Source organism: Halichoerus grypus, chromosome 6, assembly GCF_964656455.1.
Source record: "Halichoerus grypus chromosome 6, mHalGry1.hap1.1, whole genome shotgun sequence".
NCBI classification, from domain to species: Eukaryota; Metazoa; Chordata; class Mammalia; order Carnivora; family Phocidae; genus Halichoerus; species Halichoerus grypus.
The window spans coordinates 85,508,966-85,531,419 of NC_135717.1; the positions used below are offsets into that span (position 1 = coordinate 85,508,966).

At 36.0% G+C, this 22,454-nt stretch overlaps 2 protein-coding genes across 3 annotated transcripts in view; both read left to right on the plus strand.

Moving 5' to 3' along the window:
- Positions 1–1,485, plus strand: part of GABARAPL1 (GABA type A receptor associated protein like 1) — a 76,125-nt gene extending 74,640 nt beyond the window's left edge. The window contains exon 5 of the mRNA XM_078075596.1: positions 1,437–1,485. Within this exon, the coding sequence (XP_077931722.1) occupies positions 1,437–1,485 (49 nt within the window). The remainder of the gene's footprint in view (positions 1–1,436) is intronic.
- Positions 1,477–7,309, plus strand: KLRD1 (killer cell lectin like receptor D1). Of its 2 annotated transcripts, XM_036121278.2 has the most exons (7): positions 1,504–1,535; positions 2,591–2,626; positions 2,890–2,982; positions 3,127–3,189; positions 4,703–4,854; positions 5,710–5,813; positions 6,859–7,309. In XM_036121278.2, the coding sequence occupies exons 3-7, from the start codon at positions 2,952–2,954 to the stop codon at positions 6,977–6,979; spliced, it is 471 nt and encodes a 156-aa protein (XP_035977171.2). In that variant the 5' UTR covers positions 1,504–1,535; positions 2,591–2,626; positions 2,890–2,951; the 3' UTR covers positions 6,980–7,309. The 2 variants fall into 2 exon arrangements, with proteins under 2 accessions (XP_035977170.2, XP_035977171.2); XM_036121277.2 differs by lacking the exon at positions 2,591–2,626 and having other exon boundaries at positions 1,477–1,535.
- The last annotated feature ends 15,145 nt before the right edge of the window (positions 7,310–22,454 follow it).

The following is a 22,454-nucleotide window of genomic DNA, read 5'->3' on the forward strand; positions in this document are numbered from 1 at the left end:
GGGTTCTAGAGGGGAAGGGTGTGGGGGGATGGGTTAACCTGGTGATGGGTATTAAAGAGGACACGTACTGAATGGAGCACTGGGTGTTACACGCACACAATGAATCATGGAACACTACATCAAAAACTAATGATGTAATGTATGGTGATTAACATACCATAATAAAAAAAAATTGTGGTAAAAAAAACTAATGGTGTAATGTATGGTGATTAACATAACATAATAAAATTTTAAAAAATAAACTATAGACATACGCACATGCTTTATTCACAAAGTTTCATTAAATTCAAATGTCCCAAGATGGGACATCTAATTACTTAGGAAGAAAGTGTTGCTTAAGATATTTATGTTCTGATGTCTCGTAAGATGAGTACAGTTTGGTGGTGATTTATAAACCATAAGTGAATGGGCAGAAAGAGAGGGAGAGGAAGAGGAAGAGAAATGAGTCATATGATTACTTGCTTATTATAAGAGAAAATCATGTTGGAGCATGAGGTTAAATAGCGGAGTCTGATGGCATTCATTTACTTTACTCAAAATGCAATGTGCCCAGATTTGCATAGGCAAAAATAAATCTGTGACTCTTTGTGTAATTGGGGCTGCAGGGACTGGGATTTATTTTATATGTTCCACTGTGTTTCTAACCAGGGCTTTATGAACTCCCTACCATCTTAGGTCAGACATTCACTTAGTACTTGGTTTTGGGAGAATGGCTCCACTTTCTCCCATAATTTGTTAAGTGTCAGGTAGTTCTGGTGCTCTTCTGAAGTCTTTTTTTGAGTTTAACCTCAGGTAACACCAAGGCAGTTTTGTAAAATTGCCCTCAAGGTAGAGCCTCAGGGTGTGAAATTTGAGACAAGAAAACAAAGGAAACAGGATAACAATTTTTTTTTTTTAAGATTTTATTTATTTGACAGAGAGACACACAGTGAGAGAGGGAACACAAGCAGGGGGAGTGGGAGAGGGAGAAGCAGGCTTCCCGCAGAGCAGGGAGTCCGATGCGGGGCTCGATCCCAGGACCCTGGGATCATGACCTGAGCGGAAGGCAGACGCTTAACGACTGAGCCACCCAGGCGTCCCCAGGATAACAATTTGACAGGATAAAAAAATCTACCTAGATTCCCAGTAAACTCAAAGGATGAAAACCATACATGTCCTGTTTTCCAAATGATGTTTTAAGATGACTTTGATATTCACATATTAAAAAAAAAATCCCACTCATTTTCTTTTATGATAGTCAAAGGGTTTGCATTACACATGTACTGTGGTAATTTCCTGTGTTGTGGTTCCTGGAACATTTTAGAAGCTAGAGACTTTACTGCTTCTTGTTCATATGATACATTCACCAATAGAAGATTCAAGAACATTGTTCAAATAAATAATTTTTCTCTTTTTTTCTTTTAAATTTCTTCATGCATGACTTCTGGATTGTTTAGCTTCCGGCTCAGCTCTGTGAACCAACACAACACCATCCTTCTTGATTAAGCACACGTTGTGCCTTGTCGGCATCGATACTGGATCATTTCTCATGGCAGGTATGTGAGGCCCGAGTCATAAAATTTAAAAAAATGAAATGAAACAGAAAAGGCATCTCAGGGATATGGCTAATTTCAGGGCAGTGTTTTATAGGAAAAAGTAGACATTTTTAGGCTTTCTATGTATCAGCGCTTTCCACTTCTGATTCTTTATCTGTAACTTAGAAATGATTTTGTGAAGATTTTCCAGCAGGTTTAAAGAGTGGCTTCTGACAGGGATAGCTCTAAACTCTGAATGTAAACTGAATTTACCAGGTTAAATTATGAACAACATAATGCTAGCACCAAAGTAAATAGAGAATGCCAAGTATTAGTGACAATGCTTACAAGTGTTTTTTAAAAATTTACCATTTGTGCTGTGACACCCCAAATCACCTAGATTAATAGTTTGACACATTGGACTGTCTGTTAGTGGCTCTTTGGGAGTATGCTAATGTTAATGCCAAATCTCCTAACATTAAATTATTTTAGGGTAAATGCCAATAAGCAGTAATTTTTGGTATGAAAAAGCATAATGTTCTTGTAAAAAATGGTTGCTTATATATCATAATTTAATGTACTGTGAAATGAATCCAGGTCCCCAAGGTATTACCCATACATCACACCAGGTCTGGAGTGCTCCTATGTCTTATCTTCCCTACAAAAAAAACCTCTACAAAGCTACAAGCAGCCAGATATTTCTTAGGTAGAGAATGCACTAAGATGAATAGAAGGGCACATTTCCAAGTATACTATTGTGGCAATGACAGAATTTGCTAAGTAAAAGACTCTGGGTAAACAAACTTTCATTTGATTTCTGACTTGGATACTTACTAGCTTTGGTATCTGGAGAAAATAACATTATTAATGGACCTTAAGTTTTCTTTTTTTTTAATTTTATTTTATTTTGTTATGTTAGTCACCATACATCATTAGTTTTTGATGTAGTGACCTTAAGTTTTCTTATCTACTTAATGGGAATCATATTATCTTGTGATTCTTGTTGAGAAAATAAATACCTGTTATGTAAGCCCATAAAACACAACCTGATGCCTGCTGATGTCTTCTTACTCCAGATCCCTAAGCTTCTTTGTGGAATTAAGAAATAAATGGTAAGTCCACTTTATGGGGACAGGACTGGTAAAGGAGAAAAGTTATAGATAATCTCAGTAATAAATAAATTACACCACATAAAAATTTGGGTATTGGGGCGAGTTCTGATGGGAATATTTTCATTTTCCAGTGTTTCATTGGCAAGATGATTGGGTTATCAAATCAAAGAATGTTTTAGATTCTCTCTCACCATGTTGCTTTTAAGATCTTCAGCTCCTGCCTTTGTTCTTTAAATAACCACTGTATCTCTCTTTCACTACAGGTTCTCAGACCACTCCATGGAATTTGATTTCTGGGATCTTAGGAGTAATCTGCCTTTTTTTGATGGCTACTATGGGAATTTTGTTGAAAGATTGTAAGTTTTTCTAGGCAAGTTTGTATAAAGACCATAACTGTGGTGAAACCATTTAATACAAAGGTTTCATTTTATTAATGTGTAATATTTTATTATTTCATAAGCTTGTATCTAATGAAGTAAATTTTTAATCATTTCTTACAGTATATCCTAAACAAAGTATTCAGCCAACATTGTCTCCAGATGCAATCACAGAACTCCAGAAAGGTAGGTTCCATACTTTGGAAAACCTTAGTGTTGGTAGAGGATGAAATAGACAGTTTCTTGTTTTTCTCACACAGAGCATAATGGAATAGTACACTTGGTAATGCAAGTTTACCTACTAATTGTAGGATAGTAACATTTCATTATTCTCTAATGTAAAATGCATTAAATTACATTGAACATGGATCATTTACATATTTAAGTCATAAGGAAAATATTAGCCTGAAATGACATTTTTTTTCCTATATGAGTGCTCATGTTTAAATAACAAATATAAGTTACAGTAAATACTATGGTTAATCTTAATTACCTGCTGGTTTGCTCATAGCTCATACTTTTATATCTCTTTACCTTTGCTTCTGCTTCTTGCATGTCTCAGAATATAGTGCACAGATTTCTGTTATTTTAAACCTTACTTATCCAGTGAAAGCCAGCTCAAAGTCCAATTTTTAAGGTATTTTTTGCAAATGGTCTCCAAATTGTCTCACCATCTTCTGTGATCATAGTTATTTATCTTTTTCCCCTTTGCATTTTTTCCATCCGTATTGAGATATTATTGACATATAATGCTGTGTAAGTTTAAAGTAATCAACAGGTTGATTTGATACACTTATATGTTGCAATATGATTACTACCATAACATTTACTAATACCTCTATCATGTCACATGATTACCATTTCTTTTTTTATGGTGAGAACATTCAAGATCTACTTTTTTAGCAACTTGCAGTGTATAATACAGTATTGCTAACTATAATCATAACTGTGTGCATTAGATCCCCAGAACTTATTCACCTTCTAACTGGAAGTTTGTCCCCTTTGACCAACATCTCTTCATTTACCCCACTCTCCAGCTCCTAGTAACCACCATTCCACCCTACACTTCAGAACCATTCACTTGACAAAGATTTGAGTGCCTACCATGTGTCTTGACTTTTATCACTGAGGATAGTAAATGTTCAAGACCCATCACTGGTAGACTGTAGTATTAGACTTCAAGCTAATTGTTTTATTTATCTCTATTTTGAAAATAAAATATCCAAACATCAGAATTCTCCAATTTGTGCTATATTCTTCTCTGACTCGGGAAATATGCTAAAATATTTCCCTTTAAATATCTCTTTAATCTAGTTTATTCCTATTTACACAACAGAGCTCAATTTGGGGTCACTTCTTCAAAAAGGTTCTTTAGCCACCCTCCAATTTATACTCCGCTACCCAATGTTTTAACATACTGACTTATTCTTGTGTATACTTACCAAAATTATCATTAAATATAATAGATAAATGATTGGAAATTATATAGTTCTGACTCTATATCTCGAATATAATCTCTATTAGGAAAAAGGGTTATGTCTGACTTGTTCACATTAATAGCCCCTGAACTATAGTATGTGTAGTAGATTCTCAAAGAATATTTGTGGAAAATAGTGAAGAAATAACAAATGATTTTTGAATGAGTAAATAGCATTGAAAAAATTGAATGTCATAAGTCATGTTTTTTTTTTTCTCTTAGGCTCTAACTGTTGTTCTTGCCCAAAAGGGTGGATTGGGTACCACTGCAACTGCTACTTCTTTTCTGGTGAATTAAAAACCTGGGAAGAGAGTCGTGATTTCTGTGCTTCTCAGAATTCCAGTCTACTTCAGATTGAAAACGGAGATAAATTGGCATGTATTTAATTCTGGTTTCCTACCTTTTCTTTGACCTAGGAAAATATGCTACCTAAGTAAGCTGAATACTTTTGTTTGTCTTTAATTATAGTAAGTGGATTGTTATTATTTGAACTAATGACTTACTAATTTGCTATATCTTGAAACAATCATTATAAAATCTACATAAAATTTCTCAAAGATTTATATTATAGGAATAAAAATCAAGTTACATTCCAGATAAAGCACAAGGAACATTTTAGAGATAATTCAAAGAACGAATAATAGGCCATTATTTTTATTCAAAGACTAATAAAATAACTTCATAATTTTTAGTTCATTAATTAAATTTATAATATTTTTTGTAATTATATCTTTTGTCATCACTCTGGGATATAATGTGTGATAAGTACAGAGAGTATGATCAAAAAATTACCCAATTTAAGAAAAAGTGAAAAATTTCTATAGCTGCATGAAGAACCTGTCCCGAGTATAAGTTAAGTAGACTATATCTATGAAATATATCCTCAAGATACTGTTGATGTGGGATCAAATTTGATAATCTTCTTTGAAGGAGGTGTTCCATGAAAACTCTTACTTCCCTCTAATGTCTTATTCCTTTAAGAAGTGATATTTTGTGGCATTTATTTCTATATCTTAAATGAATATTTGTGGAAATTAGTGAATAAATAACATAAGGAAGAAAAGGAAGAAATATGAGGCATGTGACTATACTTTCTAAACTGGACATTAAAAATTATTTCAGTTTGTGTGATTAAAAAGCTAAATCTGATGCTGACACTTTCTTCAAAGTACATTATTCCCAGAATAGATTCAAGTTTGATTAATGTGTTTGTCTTTGTTTCCAATCAGCATTTTATGAGCTCCAGTAAATATTATTACTGGATTGGACTCTCTTACCATAAAGAATGTGATACCTGGCTGTGGGAAGATGGCTCCAGTGTCTCCCAAGATCTGTAAGTTTCTGGCAGCCAAGTTTCCTTTTAGTTCTTTCTTTCTTTTTTTTTTTTAAGGTCTTTTTAGTTGAGTTTTTTTTTTAAAGATTTTATTTATTTGACAGAGAGAGAGAGAGAGACAGGGAGAGCACAAGCAGGGGGAGCAGCAGAGGGAGAGGGAGAAGCAGGCTTCCCGCTGAGCAGGGAGCCTGATGCGGGGCTCGATCCCAGGACCCTGGGACCATGACCTGAGCCGAAGGCAAACGCTTAACGACTGAGCCACCCAGGTGCCCCTCTTTTTACTCTTTTATGAGTTTATCTATAGATCTCACCAGAGACTGTAACATTTGGGAGCACTGTAGCTAGGATAACCTGTTTAAGGCATGAAAATACAGAAAAGAAAGGAGATCTAACAATTTTAGCTCCACCTAGATCATCCAAATTTATGCTCAACTGACATGAAGTTAGTGTACTTGTGACCATTAAACAGCTTTTGACTTTTTTTTTGCTTTGTATAAGCACTTGGATGAGTATGTGCATATACGGATGCTTACCTTCACAGAAGCTCTCCAGGGAAAATAACATATTTATTATTTTTTTTACTCTTCTTGAGCCTGTTATTTTCAGTATACTCCCATGTTTCAAATATTCTGAGGTTATTTTCTGTATATTTGTAATCTTTAGTTCTCATTTTCATTCATAAACATTGGATGTGCAGCATCAGACAATGACGAATCTTATGCTTGGATTTGTTTTCCCAGGCTAGATTATCCAGTACATTTTTAAACAAAATAGAGGTATACCATATATCAAAACCATTAATAACAACAGCAAAAACACAAAATCCCTGGCCTTAATGCTGTTGATTATTGGGGCAATAGCTGAGTTTTTGTAATACTGTGCTCTGAAATTGTGAAAACATGGCTCTTGAATAAAAATCAATTGACTCAATATATTAATATCTCATTCAAGTGCTTTAAAAAATTCTATCATTTAATAAAAAAACACAATCCCTAGATATTCTCATTTCCTTTTCTCATAGTTAACATTTTATTTTTCATTACAGATTGCCATTAGTTCAAAAATTAAGTCCGGAGAAATGCGTAATGTATAACGCAAGAGGAAGTGTTTTGGATGAACGCTGTGGCAATAAATATCGTTTTATATGTAAACAAAAAATTATTTAGTGTTTCTTGGAGTGGAAGGGGTGGGTGGTGAAGATTCAGTAGTATAAGGACATGACTTTACCTCTTATATTATTGCTAATTATCTACTTCTGGGATCTGTAAAATGTTTCAAATCATATCTTGTGATACAATTTCATATATTTGAAATAATGTTTTAAAATTGGTGAAATTTGTGCACCTATATCTGTAATAACAATGCATCAAGGTAAAAAATTTCAGGACTATTGTGATTTAATGCATATGTTCAATATTAAATTTAATATATTTTATGCATATATTCTTGTAAATTTTCTTTGCAGTAATTCAAATAAAATAATTTGCATCAAATGACCTATATCAATGTCATTTAAGTTCTTTGTAAGGCATAGTAAATTGGAAGTCCCATCTTCATTTTACTTTTCTGGAACTTAGTTCTTTCTAGATATCTATATATCTGTATGTTTTAATTCAGAGCTTAAAGTGTCGTATGACAGCTTCCTCATGTGTATCATCAGACTTTAGAGGGGAACATATTTGTGTTCTTCTCTTGATAGTCCTGAGTTCTATAGAATAATTTTAAATCTTTGTCCAAATAGTGGTTCCCATGTGATTGTTTTTAGATTTTGCAAGGGTAAATGGAATCCAAGCCTGATCACATAAATTTGCAATACTTATTTTTCTATCTTACACATCTTTCTTGCTTTATGGTTATCCACCAGTAAAAAGTCACTGAGATGTAAATTGAAGATCTTAATCTCTAATCAACCCCAAGCCTTTTTCCTAAAAGTTAGGTGTGAAATACTGAACAATTCCCTTTTTCTGTCGGGGGAGGGAGCAACCCATTTAACTGAGGGGTTCTGACTGTGTCAGAGAAGGGTGGGAACATAGTACGGTCTGATGTCTGTGACCTGGATGGGGTTTTCCTAATATCACAGATATCAAAAGCCAATTCCCTTTTTTAAAACTATTGCATATACATCTTTAAAAATTTATATTGACACATCTTTTTGTTTTATATTTCAATTAAGTTATAATAATTAAGAACCTCAATTTGATTTTTAATAAAGAGCCAGGAGGAGAAAAAGCCCTGTGTGTTTTAGTTCTTAAAATATAAGTATAATAAGGGGCGCCTGGGTGGCTCAGTGGGTTAAGCATCTATCAGCCTTGGGCTCAGGTCATGATCCCAGGGTTCTGGTATAGAGCCCCACGTCAGGTTCCTTGCTCAGCTTCTCCCTCTCCCTTTGCTGCTACCCCTGCTTGTGCTCTCTTGCTCTTTCTCTCTCTGTCAAATAAATAAATAAAATCTTAAAAATATATATAAGTATAATAAGACCACTCTTCACATTCTCGTATGAAGATTAGGAAAAATGCACTTAAGTTATGTTATGAAGACTACAAGACAATCTAAATCAAATGTTTAACTTGGACTAAGAGGACACACATTATACTTTCTGGATATTTAAACTGTTTTGGCTTTGGGGCGCCTGGGTGGCTCTGTCGGTTAAGTGTCTGACTCTTGATTTGGCTCAGGTCATGATCTCATGGTCTTGGGATCAAGCCCCATGTTGGGCTCTACACTCAGCAGGGGGTCTGCTGGAGATTCTCTCTTTCCCTCTCCCTCTGTCCCTCCTCCCCACTCTCTAAAATAAATAAATAAATATCTCTAAAATGTTTTGGCTTTGTTGTCCATGTAAATTAAAAATAGTATATTTTTAATGAAATTAAAAAATAGAGATAAACATAATGAAAATTAATAGTTTTCCATCCCAACTATCCCATCTCCCTGTTCTCTTCCCATAAGGCGATTTCCTCTTGGTTTTTTGTTTGCTTTTCTATTTGGGGTGGTTTTCTCTGAAGTGAACCAAGGATGGTCTATTTTTTATAATTTTGTCCAGAATGAATCTCAAGTGTTTTCATTTAGCCACAGCCAAGTATACCTTCAAATTGTTACTTTTCATATCATCACCCTATGAGGTGCCCAGAGCCCTATCTGCCTTTATTCTGAGAACTCATGAACATTCATTAAGATTGCAAGAGCAATGAGGAAACAGAAGGTGCTAAATATGATGAATTAGATCTAATTTCAGAGAGTCATCTATGTAAAAAAAATTGTCTCTACTGAGAGAGGAAAATTCCTGTAGCCTCCCATTATAGCTTAGGTGGTTTTTTCAATTCCCATATAATTTCAGGATATTTATGATGGAAACTCCTGGATTGAAAAGAAGATACTAGTCCTCCACATTAGGGTGCCTTTCTCACAGCATGATCCCATCATATTAGTGACACTGAGTCCATGACCATTAGACCCATTTTATTTTAATTAGTCTTCCTCCTACTCTTACCTGCATACGGCCTTCCTTCATCTTAAAAATATCTTTGTCATCGTTGGGATAGGAAAGACTTCTTTTATATAAAGGTCTTCCTATTAAATATCTCTTTTCTCTTCTAACGTGATTTCTGATATATTTTTTTGGGGAGAAATGTTATTTTTCTTTTGTTCTTTTTTTTTGTTGTTGTTATGAAATGGGCTAATGCACATGGAAGGATCTAGATGAGTGAATATCTCAGTCTTGAATGTGAAACTAATGAAAGAAGGTGAGGGAATGTCCACCCCCCCAGTAACAAAATAATATTGCCAAGAGTTAGCTTATCCTTCCTTAATTTTATCCTGTTACTTAAGTGTATTACTCTGAATGTATTGGTGCATGACAAATTATGATAAATTTAGAAACTTAAAACAGCACATGTTTGTATGTCATAGTATCTATGGATCAGGAGCTGAGCATGGCTTAGACCTTAGCTCAGGGCTTCACAAGGCTAGAATCAAAGTCGTGGCCACATTGAATTCTCATCTAAAACTGAGTCCTCTTCCAAGTTTATTCAGGCTGATGGCAGAATTTAGTTCCTTGTGGTTGTAGAACTGAGACCCTTGCCTCCCAGTGGCTGCCCCTCTTTATAGATGGTCACACCGTGGATGCTTGCTTCTTCAAGGCCAGAAGGAAAGCACTCCTTTCTCTCTCACCTCTAGAGTCTTTTTTAAGTATGCAACTGATTAGGTCAGCTGTACCCACAATATTTTCTTTTTGATTAACTGAAAATTGATTAATTTAGAACCTTTGTTACATCTGAGAAATAGCCTAATCTTTCCATTTAACGTAATCTAATCACAAAGCAACATCCCATCATCTTCATAAATCCCACTGAAATTCAAGGGCACATGATTATACATATGTACACCAGGGCATGGGAATTTTGAGGTCATCTTAGAGCTGCCTACCATACCAACATATTCCTTAAAAATATGCTGTAAGTGCTGCTACATAGTTTATTGAATTTAAACATTGCCTTTTGATTCCTGGTAAGATAACTAAGAATTGAATTCATATATGCCAGGACAAATAATACTTTAAAAATTTTTTTCCAATGTATTAATTCTTAGTTCCTCTACTACTGACATCTAAGTTTGCTTAAAGACAAAGTTTTTGTATAGCTGGATTGAGACAGCTCTTTGCTTATCTCCAGGGATGCTTGTGAGTTGATTTTTGACTCTTGGCCATGTAGGGCAGTGAGCTAGCTAACTAAGTAACTAAGCCAGTTAACATAAAAACTAACTAGCATAAAAACTAATGGTAAGTTTTTTAAAAGTTCAAACTTCCTGTGTGGAACCTAGAACCAATTTGTTTATTTACAACATACTTGAGATAATTAGTTATATTTCCTGTCTCTACCATATAACCAGACTATGCAGGAAACTTCTGTCTGAGCTCTCCTAAAACCAAGTTTTTGCATATAAGAATCAGCACAAATATCAGCAGTTTTATTCAGAGATGAATCATGCCTTTGTAGAAGTAAGAACATTGGGAAGCTTTTTCCTACATGGTTTTTTGGTCCCCAACTGCTTATTTGAATTTTCTCCTGCTGTATTATATTATGTGCCTTTTTAAAAAGCCTTATATGGGTATGCTTACTAAAATCTTATGATTTCTTTCAATTATCTAAACCTGGAAATCTTTGGAACATTTATCTTTTTTTAAGATTTTATTTATTTATTTGTCAGATAGAGAGCACAAGCTGGGGGAGTAGCAGGCAGAGGGAGAAGCAGGCTCCCCGCTGAGCAAGGAACCTGATATGGGGCTCAATCCTAGGACCCTGGGATCATTACCTGAGCCAAAGGCAGACAGTTAACCAACTGAGCCACCCAGGCGCCCCTCTTTGGAACATTTAAACCCCCTTTTGCATTTCCATAATTTTGGACTTTTTGAATTTTTTCTCTTTATGTTTTAGTGTAGGAGTTAGAAAGTCTTCTCTGAAGAACTGGATAGTAAATATTATCAACTTTGTCGGCCAATCTCTGTTCAACTATTCAACTCCGCCATAGTAGTGCAAATGAAGACATTGATAATACATAAATGAATGGTTTGGCTGTGTTACAAAAGAACTTTATTTATAAAAACAGATGGTGGGGTAAATTTAGTCTGTAGGTCATAGTTTGCCAACCCCTGCCCAAATGGCTAAAATGAGAATATGTAGGCACAAACCCTACTCTCCACTTTGCCTTATCACATCTTAGCAGTTGTAAATGTACTTATTAATTTTACTGTACAAAACCAGTTGTGTCTTTTCAGTTCATTGTAAAAGGTAAAAATCCATAAAGTATATGTGTCAGTCAACCTGCAGTGTGTCTGCCAATGATCTTATCTTCTGGTGTACATACCTTTGTATAATTTCCTTCCACATTGTACCAGGGTTGATCTGTGTCACCAATAGAATACAGTGGGAATCATAATATGCCACTTCTAAGGCTAAATCATAAAAGATAGCATGGCTTCTTCCTCTCTTCTCTCTCGCACATCACTTGATATAGGGGATGCCAACTACTGTATCATGAGAAACCCTGTTGCAAGGACAATGTGACAACGAACTAAAGTATTTTATGTATAGTGAGCAAGGAGACCAAGTCCAGCGTCAGGTAATGAGACTTCCTCTTCCTTGACAGCTTCTAACTCTCCAGCCTTAGACAAACCTTCAGACGACATAGTCCCAGCCAGCATCTTGATGGAAACCTCATGAGAAACCTTGAACCAAATTCATTCTGGTAAGTTGTTCCAAGATTCCTAACCCTCAGAAAGTGTGTGATATAATACCTGTTTATTTTTAAGCTACTAAGTGTTGGAATAATGTATTACATAGCAATAGATATTTCAGATTTTGGTACCAGAAGAAACCATAAAGAAACAAACAGAGTACTTGAACCATGACAGTGGATGGAAGCTGGGAGGCCTGGAAAGACCAAAGCCTTCTGCCTGCACCTTTTTTCCCCTCCCACGCCCAGCCTGAGCCCCCGCCAGCTGGCAAGTCCAAGGCAGGCTTTCTTGCCTTCATTTTTAGAGACACTTTTCCATTCACTGTAAATTTACTTAATTTTTTAAAAGATTTTATTTATTTATTTGAGAGAGAGAGAGAGAGTGCGTGAGAAGCAGGCTCCCCCCTGAGCCAGGGGCTCAAAGTGAGGCTCCATCCCAGCACCCTGGGATCATGACCTGAACCAAAGGCAGACGCTTAACCAACTGAACCACCCAGATGCCCCTACTCACTGTAATTTTAATTGTTCACTTTGGAAAATTTGGGAACCAAAAACCAGATACAAGCAAAAAGTGAATATGTGTATATGACACATGTCTGTACACATAAATTAGTACACATGTGTATATGCAGGGGTTAATGTTTGTCCACCCTTTATTGTGAAATACAACACACTTACAGTGCATGAAGCAGAAGGCGTGTAGTTTAGCCAATAGTCATCACATGCCTGCCATGCCACTGAAGACCCCAGAGACGGTCCTTTGGGATCACCCGCTATGCTGTCCAGTGGCCCCCATCCTGATTCTGGGCATACCATTTCCTTGTTGTTCTTTGTAGTTTATAAATATGTATCCCTCAACAGGTTAGTCTGGCTTAATTTTGAGCTGTATGTGAATAAAACGTCCCATTTATATTAAAAAAAAAATGATGGAAGGTTTCTAGTGAGGGCTTACAGGAGAAGTGAGAAACATGTTTTAGAAACTGGAGTAAGAAGAATTCTTACTGTTCAGTGGCATCAAGTTTAGCATCACTGTAATATGTGGAATGTAGAAAATGTACCTAATAAATTGAGTGAACAAGCTAAAGTTATTTCTAGCCAGATTGTTGAAGATAGGGCCTAGTTTCTTCCTCTTGCTTATATTACAATGCAGTAGGAGACCCATTAGCTAAGGAAAGACCTTTAAAACAAGGAGCCAGAGCTCACTGGTTTTGAATATATATACACACAATGGACTATTATGTAGCCATCAAAAAAACTGAAATCTTGCCATTTGCAACCACATGGATGGAACTAGAGGGTATTATGCTGAGCGAAATAAGTCAATCAGAGAAAGACAAGTATCATATGATCTCACTGATATAAGGAATTCTTAATCTCAGGAAACAAACTGAGAGTTGCTGGAGTGGTGGGGGTGGGAGGGATGGGGTGGCTGGGTGATGGATATTGGGGAGGGTATGTGCTAGGTGAGCGCTGTGAATTGTGTAAGACTGATGAATCACAGACCTGTATCCCTGAAACAAATAATACATTATATGTTAAAAAAAAAAAAAGAGGATAGTAGGAAGGGAAAAATGAAGGCGGGGAATCGGAGGGGGAGACGAACCATGAGAGACTATGGACTCTGAGAAACAAACTGAGGGTTCTAGAGGGGAGGGGGATGGGGGGATGGGTTGGCCTGGTGATGGGTATTAAAGAGGGCACGTACTGCATGGAGCACTGGGTGTTATATGCAAACAATGAATCATGGAACACTACATAAAAAAATTAATTAATTAATTAAAAAAATACAAGGAGCCAGAGCTCACTGGTTTTAAAGATTCTCAAGCTTCTTCAAAGGTCAAAAAAAAAAAAAAAAGCTAAAATTAACACGGATTCTGAGTGAAGATCAAATCCAGGGTGCTCTCAGAGAAGCACAGTATAAAGCAAAAGCTATGGGTATAACTGTACAATTCTCTGTTAAGGTTACAGAAAGAGCAAAGGTGGTGCCTCAGTTCAGTAAAACAAAAGATTTATACCTCAACTAGCTTTCTAGGAAGCTTCAAATTTTCCTCAGTCATCTCAGCAGGAGCTCTCTGCAGAGAAACTCAAAGAGATGTATGTGTTTGGGCTTTTGGGAATGAAGTGAAGCCCAATAAAATGAATAGGAAACTCCAAAACATTTTTAAAATAATTATATCAGCAGAGCATGGCTAGTTTGATAAAAAAAAAACAACAAAGAAATCTTGCCATTTACAAGGACATGGATGGAACTGGAGGGTATTATGCTGAGCAAAGTAAGTCAATCAGAGAAAGACATGTATCATATGACCTCACTGATAATGAGGAATTCTTAATCTCAGGAAACAAACTGAGGGTTGCTGGAGTGGTGGGGGGTGGGAGGGATGCGGTGGCTGGGTGATAGACATTGGGGAACGTATGTGCTATGGTGAGCGCTGTGAATTGTGTAAGACTGTTGAATCACAGACCTGTAGCTCTGAAACAAATAATACATTATATGTTAAAAAAAAAAAAAGAAGAAGAAGAAGAAGATAACAGGAGGGGAAGAATGAAGGGGGGGAAATCGGAGGGGGGAGATGAACCATGAGAGACTATGGACTCTGAGAAACAAACTGAGGGTTCTAGAGGGGAGGGGGGTGGGGGGATGGGTTAGCCTGGTGATGGGTATTAAGGAGGGCATGTATTGAATGGAGCACTGGGTGTTATATGCAAACAATGAATCATGGAACACTACATCAAAAACTAATGATGTAATGTATGGTGATTAACATAACATAATAAAATAAAATTTAAAAAAAATCATGGCTAGTTGAGCTGAAAAGGACAGTGACAGTAAAAATGCATACATACACACAATACAAACACACACATACATATGTACAAACATACATAAATGGGAATCTTGGTGTCCCCAAATATTTGCAAGTAGAAAACACCTAAGAAAACTATGAAGCCACAAACAAATGCTGCCTTTAATTAAAAAGGAAGAATGATTCAGGGAGAGAACCAAGAACCTAGCAGTTTGGTCCAGGAGTTATGGAGAGATATTTTAGGGCAAAAGTAGGACTAAATCTTAATCAAGTATCCTTGGTATATTATTTTATATTATTATAACACCTATCAACTCAACCCTCCATCTATCGACATGTATCATCTATAGCACATTTTCTTTTTCCATTCATCTGTCAATGGGTATTTAGTGTGTTTCTACATCTTGGCTGTGGTGAATAGTGCTGCAATAAACATGGGAATGTTAATATCTCTTTTGATTCTGATTTCATTCTTTTGGATACATATTTAAAAGTAGGATTGCTGGATCATATAGTTTTATTTTTAATTTTTTGAGCACTCTCCATACTGTTTTCCCCAGCAGCCACACCATCTTGCATTCCCACTAAGAGTATACAAATGTTCCAATTCTTCCACATCCCGGCCAACACTTTTTTTCTTCTTTTTTTAATCTCTATTCTAACATGTATGAGATGGTATCTTGCTGTGGTTTTGATTTGCATTTCCATAATAATTAGTATTATTGAGCATCTTTTTATGTGCTGTAAATTTGTAAACGTTTTTTTAAAATTTATTTATTTTTTATTATTATGTTCAGTTAGCCACTGTATAGTACATCATTAGTTTTTTAAATTTTACTTTATTATGTTACGTTAATCACCATACATTACATCATTAGTTTTTGATGTGGTGATCCATGATCCATTGTTTTCGGATAATACCCAGTGCTCCATTCAATACGTACCCTCCTTAATACCCATCACCAGGCTAACCCATCCCCCCAACCCCCCTCCCCTCTAGAACCCTCAGTTTATTTCTCAGAGTCCATCGTCTCTTATGGTTCGTCTCCCCCTCCGATTCCCACCCTTCATTTTTCCCTTCCTGCTATCTTCTTCTGTTTTTTTAACATATAGTGTATTATTTGTTTCAGAGGTACAGGACATCATTAGTTTTTGATGTAATGTTCAATGATTCATTAGTTACGTAAACACCCCGTGCACATCACAACACGTGCCCTCCTTAATACCCATCACCCTGTTACCCCCTCCCCCTAACCTCTTCCCTTAAATTTGTAAATCTTCTTTAAAAAAATGTTTATTCAAAATTTAGCCTATTTTTTAATTGTTGTTAGTTTTTTTGGTATGGAATTATAATAATTACTTATCTATTTTGGAAATTAACTCTTTATCTGGTATATGGTTTGCAAATATTTTGTCTCATTTTATAAATTGTTTTGTCACTCTCCTGATGGTGTCCTTGATGTGCAGAAGGTTTTTAGTTTGATACAGCCCCACTTGTCTATTTTTGCTTGCTCACCTGTACTTTTGTGTCATATCCAAGAAACAATTACCAAGACCAATGTCTTGAAGGTTTTCTCCTATGTTTTATTCTAGGAGATTTATAATTTCAGGCCTTTTGGTTCAGTTTTTAATCCACTTTGTGTTGATTTTTGTGTATGGTATAAGCTACCATACTTTGCATGTGGATATCCAGTTTTCCCAACACCATTTGCTGAGGAGACAATCCTTTTCTCCATTGTGTATTCTTGGCACCCTGTCAAAGATCAGTTGACTGTACATGCCTGGATTTATCTCTGGGATCTTTATCCTGTCCTATTGATCTATGTGTCTGTTTTTATGCCAGTACCATATATCTCTGTAATATAATTTAAAATCAGGAAGTTTGATGCCTCCAGCTTTGTTTTTCTTGTGTAAGATTGCTTTGACTATTTAAGATCTTTTGTTAGTCCATATGAATTTTAGGATTTTTTTCTATTTCTGTACAAAATGTCACTGAGATTTTGGTGGGAATTGCACTGAATCTGAAAATCATTTTGAGTAATATGGACATTTTAACAATAGGGAGTCGTCTGATCTCACCAACCAGCCTGGCCAGATATTCTGCAGTACCTCCAAACTTTGTGCTAAGTTCAACCCTCTTTGTTCTTAGCAGCTCCAAGTCATCTAATGTATGCAAGTCTTCAGTGCTTTGGCATAAGGGACACTGAATCCAGTTCCTCAGGAAACCTCTGTAAAAGTTAGTTATCAGATGCTCTTTCCACTCTTTTACTCCCCAGGGAGAAGCTAGGAGCTGGAGGGTTTTGTCCACTCACTTTGTGTTGGGCCAGGGGGAGGATCTGTGGAGCTATGACAGCCTCCATCCCACACAATCATCTCTGTTCTCACTGGTACCAGGCAACCAGACTCTGCTGGGTCACATTAACACTTCAAGAGAGGCTAGAGAGAAGTCAATCCTATGGGAAGCGTCCCAGAAAGTTAGAACATTGGATGTGTAGTCCACTTCTTTTCCTTCCCAGGGAGAAGCTGGAAGTTGGAATTTTTTATTTTCTCACTCACTGCTGAGTGGGCTGTGAGGGCTATGAGACTATGATGACTACCAGCCCATACCACTGTCAAAGTTCTCGCTGGACACAAGCAGCTAGATTATGCTGGGTGTTATCAACACTCTGAAATAGGCTAGACAGAATCCAGTTGTTTGGGTAGCCTCTGGAAAAGTTAGGGCACTTAGACACTCAGCTCACCTCTTCCTTCCACAGAGAAAGCAGAGAACCTGGAGTTGCCTCCTGATTGCATAGACTTCAGCCAGGGTAAACATTATGACAAGAGGGTGTCTCAATTTTCCCTACTGGCTTCAAAGTGGGTAGTTTTGCACCCACCCAAATCACATGAAACCTCTCAGTTAGTTTTAGAATTTCTCACAAAGGGATTCTGTCTATGAATTGTTATTGAATTGGTGTGTTTGTGGTTGGAAAGAGGGTCAAGGGCTTCCTGTTTTGCCATCTTGCTGATGTCACTGGCTGATTTTTTTTCCCCTAGAAGGAAAAATAAAAATTAGCATACTATATATTTATAATTTACATGTATTTATATATACCTATTTCCAGGCTTAAGTGATATAAAATAGAGATGCTTATTACTCAATTTCTAATTTATATCTAAATCAGGTTTGAATTGCAATCAAATGTCGTTTAACTGTATTTAAATGGACAAAAGTAATCACCCTGTGTAAGTGAAAGAATTGTGACTGGATTCATCTCATGACTGGGAGAGCAATTGCCATTGTAAATAATGCCATAAAACATCTCCTTATAACACTAACTAGGAATTTTAATATTTTCTAATTACCTGTTGAGGTTTTCTGAACCATATCCTTTGAGATGCTTCTAGCCCCTATAAAACCTATGGTGTAAAATCCAATGTGATACTCTTTCTCTGTATGTTTTTACTTGCACCAGCATTAAAATTGTTAGACTTGCATTTTTTTCAGCTATTATGGACTACAGATGTTTGTTAAAACACTAAATAAATAACACAGAGGTGCTGCGAAAGAGAGCTAATGCATACATGGAGAACACTCAGTTTAGCATTTTATTTTTATTTTTTTAAAGATTTTATTTATTTATTTGACAGAGAGAGAGAGACAGCAAGAGAGAGAACACAAGCAGGGGCAGAGGGAGAAGGAGAAGCAGGCTTCCCGCGGAGCAGGGAGCTCGATGCGGGGCTCGATCCCAGGACCCTGGATCATGACCTGAGCCGAAGGGCGCTTAAGGACTGAGCCACCCAGGAGCCCCACAGTTTAACATTTTAGAGTGCTTAGTCACTGAAAACTAATGAGTCTTCCATATAAGCTTTTGCTGGATAAGACTATGAAGTATATTTTAGAGTACAGATCTAAAAGAAGGGGTATTTTAATAAATATATTAGCTAAGCCTCCAGTTTCATATTGCAGACGTTGCCTGATTTCAAATATCTCCCAGCTCTTCCCCAAATACATTCACTCAATAAGAAAAACAAATAAACCACACAAGACCCATGACCTTTCGCAACTCCTGATACGGAGTACCACAACCTCCAAATTAACCGTAAGCAGATAAAAGAGATTTAACGGAGTTCTTGCTCCAGCCTACTACTTAATGCATATATGGTGAAGCTTCTGGGGATTTCTATAAAAAGGACAACAGAAGGCGTGATGAAGCCAAGACGTAATCAATCCAGGAAGATAAAACTGCAATAATAAATTCCAAAATACTTAACATGGTTTGGGACTTGTATTTCATAAAGGGTTTGAAATGTAAGACATGTGAGAAACTTGGAAAAGCACTTTTTTTCCCCCTTGTGGGAGAAGCAGATAATAATGAAGAAGTGGTGCCTCTTAGAGATGCGAGTGTGAAAGTAATAATAATAATAATAATAACAATAATAATAATAATAATAGGGATTTAAGGATCCTGAGGAAAGGAAAAAGAAAAAAGACATGCCTTTTCCCCGCACACCGCACTCTTATGTCAGCACCATCCGAAAAGGAAACTGAACAGAACAAGGGCAGAACTGACAGAAGAGGGAGCTCTCTGACTAGGAACCTTGTACCGGTACATGACTAGGCATAGAAAAAAACCAGACTACATCTGTAGAAAATCTCTTTAACAATTCGAGAATATGAATAAAATATTTTCTACCTACAAAAAGTCATGCATCTAAAAAAGAAAACAACCATAAAGCTGATGAAAACCATAGTGCCACACAGGAAATTAAATACAAGATCCTCACACAGTCATAAAAAGGAACAGAAGTGTCCAAAAAAAAAAAAAAAAAAAAGATTGAAATGAAGCAGAAGTCAATGAAACTCAGAAAAGCAACAGATTGCCCAAAGTAAAGCGATGAACAGAGATTTACAAGGCAAACAGAAACATAAGAAAGCAGGTGTTGCAAGCCCCATAACCAGGCAAAGAGGTATACCTAAAGAGAATTAAATGAGACCAAAAAAAAAAGGACTCTTTATAATCTTAAAAGATAAATGCCACTATGAAGATTAATAGTTATGAATCTATTCAATAAGTAATAGTGACTATATATTATAAAAATTACAGTCGATGCGAGAAGAAATAGGCAGTAACACATTACTAAAAGGTGGTTTTAACAGGCCACCGTCAATAGAGGACAACAAGTTTGAACAAAATAAGTTATGTTATAGAAGCTCTAAATAACATAGTCAGCATGGTAGATATTTTAGGTATATATTGACCACTATACACTGATAGTAGAAAATATACCTTCTTTTCAAATGCATTTGAAGCATCCACAAAAAAATGTATGGATACTTTCTGATCTGGATGAAGTACATACATATACTTAGTTGTGTGTATATATATATGTACATGTATGTTTATGTTTCTGAGTATTCTAAAGTATTTTGCTTTGCAGAAAAACTCTTAAGGTATTCCAATGGAGTTAGGAAAATAGCATAGATGTCGATTATCTCCACTCTTTATTAACACTGTTTTGGTGGTCTTAGCCAATATAACTAGGCTAAAAAAAAAATAGGCAGAAAGATAAAAAAAAAAAACCCTCTATATTTGCACGTGTGATAATATACCTAAATAATATGAGATAATCGATGATAAACCTAACTCTAATAATAAGAAATTCAGTAAGTTAACAGGTTGTGGAGTTTTAATATGCAAAAATAAATAACATCTTGGGCACCTGGGTAGCTCTGTTGATTTATCTACCTTCCCCGGGTCCTGGGATCTAGCCCTGTGACGGGCTCCCTGCTCAGACAAGAGTCTGCTTCTCTCTCTGCCCCTCTCCCTGCTCATGCTTAAATAAATAAATAAGTAAATAAATAAATAAAATCTTAAAAAAATAACATCCATTTACAGAAATAAAACCAGTAAGAAGACATGTTGAAGGAAAAAACTCTATTTATAATCATGATAAATAAGATGAAATATTTGAGAATGAACTTAACAAGGACTATTTAAAATCTATTTTAAAAAACGTAAAACATTCCTGGAAGACAAAAAAATAGACTTTAAAAAGGTAAGAACATCTATTTTTGGTTGGGATCTTTTCTTAAGTTAATTTATACATTTGAAGTGATCCCTCCAAAATCCAATGACTGATGGATCTGGGCAAGTTGACATTGAAATTCATATGGAAAAATAAACACAAAATATGTAGACTGCAAAAGCATAGCTATGAGGAAGTGCTAGACCCACTAATTATTGAAACATATCTCAACAACCTCCAGTTATAGTATGGTTGGTAAAGACACACAAATAGACAGACCAAAGGAATAGAATACAAAGGCCAGAAATAGTCTCAACTACATATAGAAATTTAGATTATGATAAAGATAGTGATTTTAAATCATGGGATACATGTTGTTTGGACAACTGGATAGCTATTTGTAAAAGGTTAAAGTTAGATATATTCCTTAAACCATATACATTTATTTATTCCTATAAACGTCAAAGGGATTATAAATCTAAATAAATAAAATGAATAGAAGAAAACTGGATATATTTCTCTATGATCTGGGGGAAAGATTTCTAATTATCTTAAAAATTTCAGTGCTATAAATGTAATGCTTGAAAAAATATAGCTACCTAAATTTATTTTAATTTACATAGCAAAAAATACCAAAATCGAAGTAAAAATACACATGAAAAACTTGGAAACAAATATTTACAATATACATTACAGGTAAAGGATGATATTCTTTATATATAGAGAATGTTTAAAGACAGAAAAAAGACTAAAAATCCCCTAGCAAAAACATGGGCAAAAACCTGTGAACAATTATTTCATATAAATAGATATAAAAATGACCATTAAACTGAGAAAATCACTGCAGTCATCATGAGAGAAATGCAAACTAAAGTTATAATGAGATTCCATTTCTTTTATTTTTTATTTTTTTTAAAGATTTTGTTTATTTATTTGACAGAGAGAGACACAGGGAGAGAGGAACACAAGCAGGGGGAGTGGGAGAGGGAGAAGCAGGCTTCCCGCGGAGCAGGGGGCCCGATGGAGGGCTCGATCCCAGGACCCTGGGATCATGACCTGAGCTGAAGGCAGACGTTTAACGACTGAGCCACCCAGGCGCCCGATGAGATTCTATTTCTAATCTGCAGATAGACAAAAATTCAAAAGCTTGATGAAGTTGAGGAGAAATGGGCATTTTCATATATTGCTACTGGGCATGCTAAAGGCTACATCCCCATGGAGGAAATGTCTCTTTTCCTCTCTTCTCTCCCTCCGCCCCTCCTCACCCCATCCCCCCATAGAAGGAGAGTTATAGATATTGTTATAGGCATAGGCATAGCGATAGAGCTATAGTAATGGGTAACAACAGAGACACTCAACACACCTGATTGCATATTCATGTATTCCTTAAGTCAGCAATCCCATTTCTAGGAATTTATTTTGAAGGTGATGTGCAAGGGGAAAGAAATAGAAACCCATGGGACATACATGTGCAGGGAAAGGAAGCTGGATTAGAGACGGTATAATGTATCAATTAAGGGTACTCTCTGAAGCAAGATTTCCTGGGTCTATAATTTATGCGACTCTGGACAAGTTATTTTTTGTCAGTTCACACTTC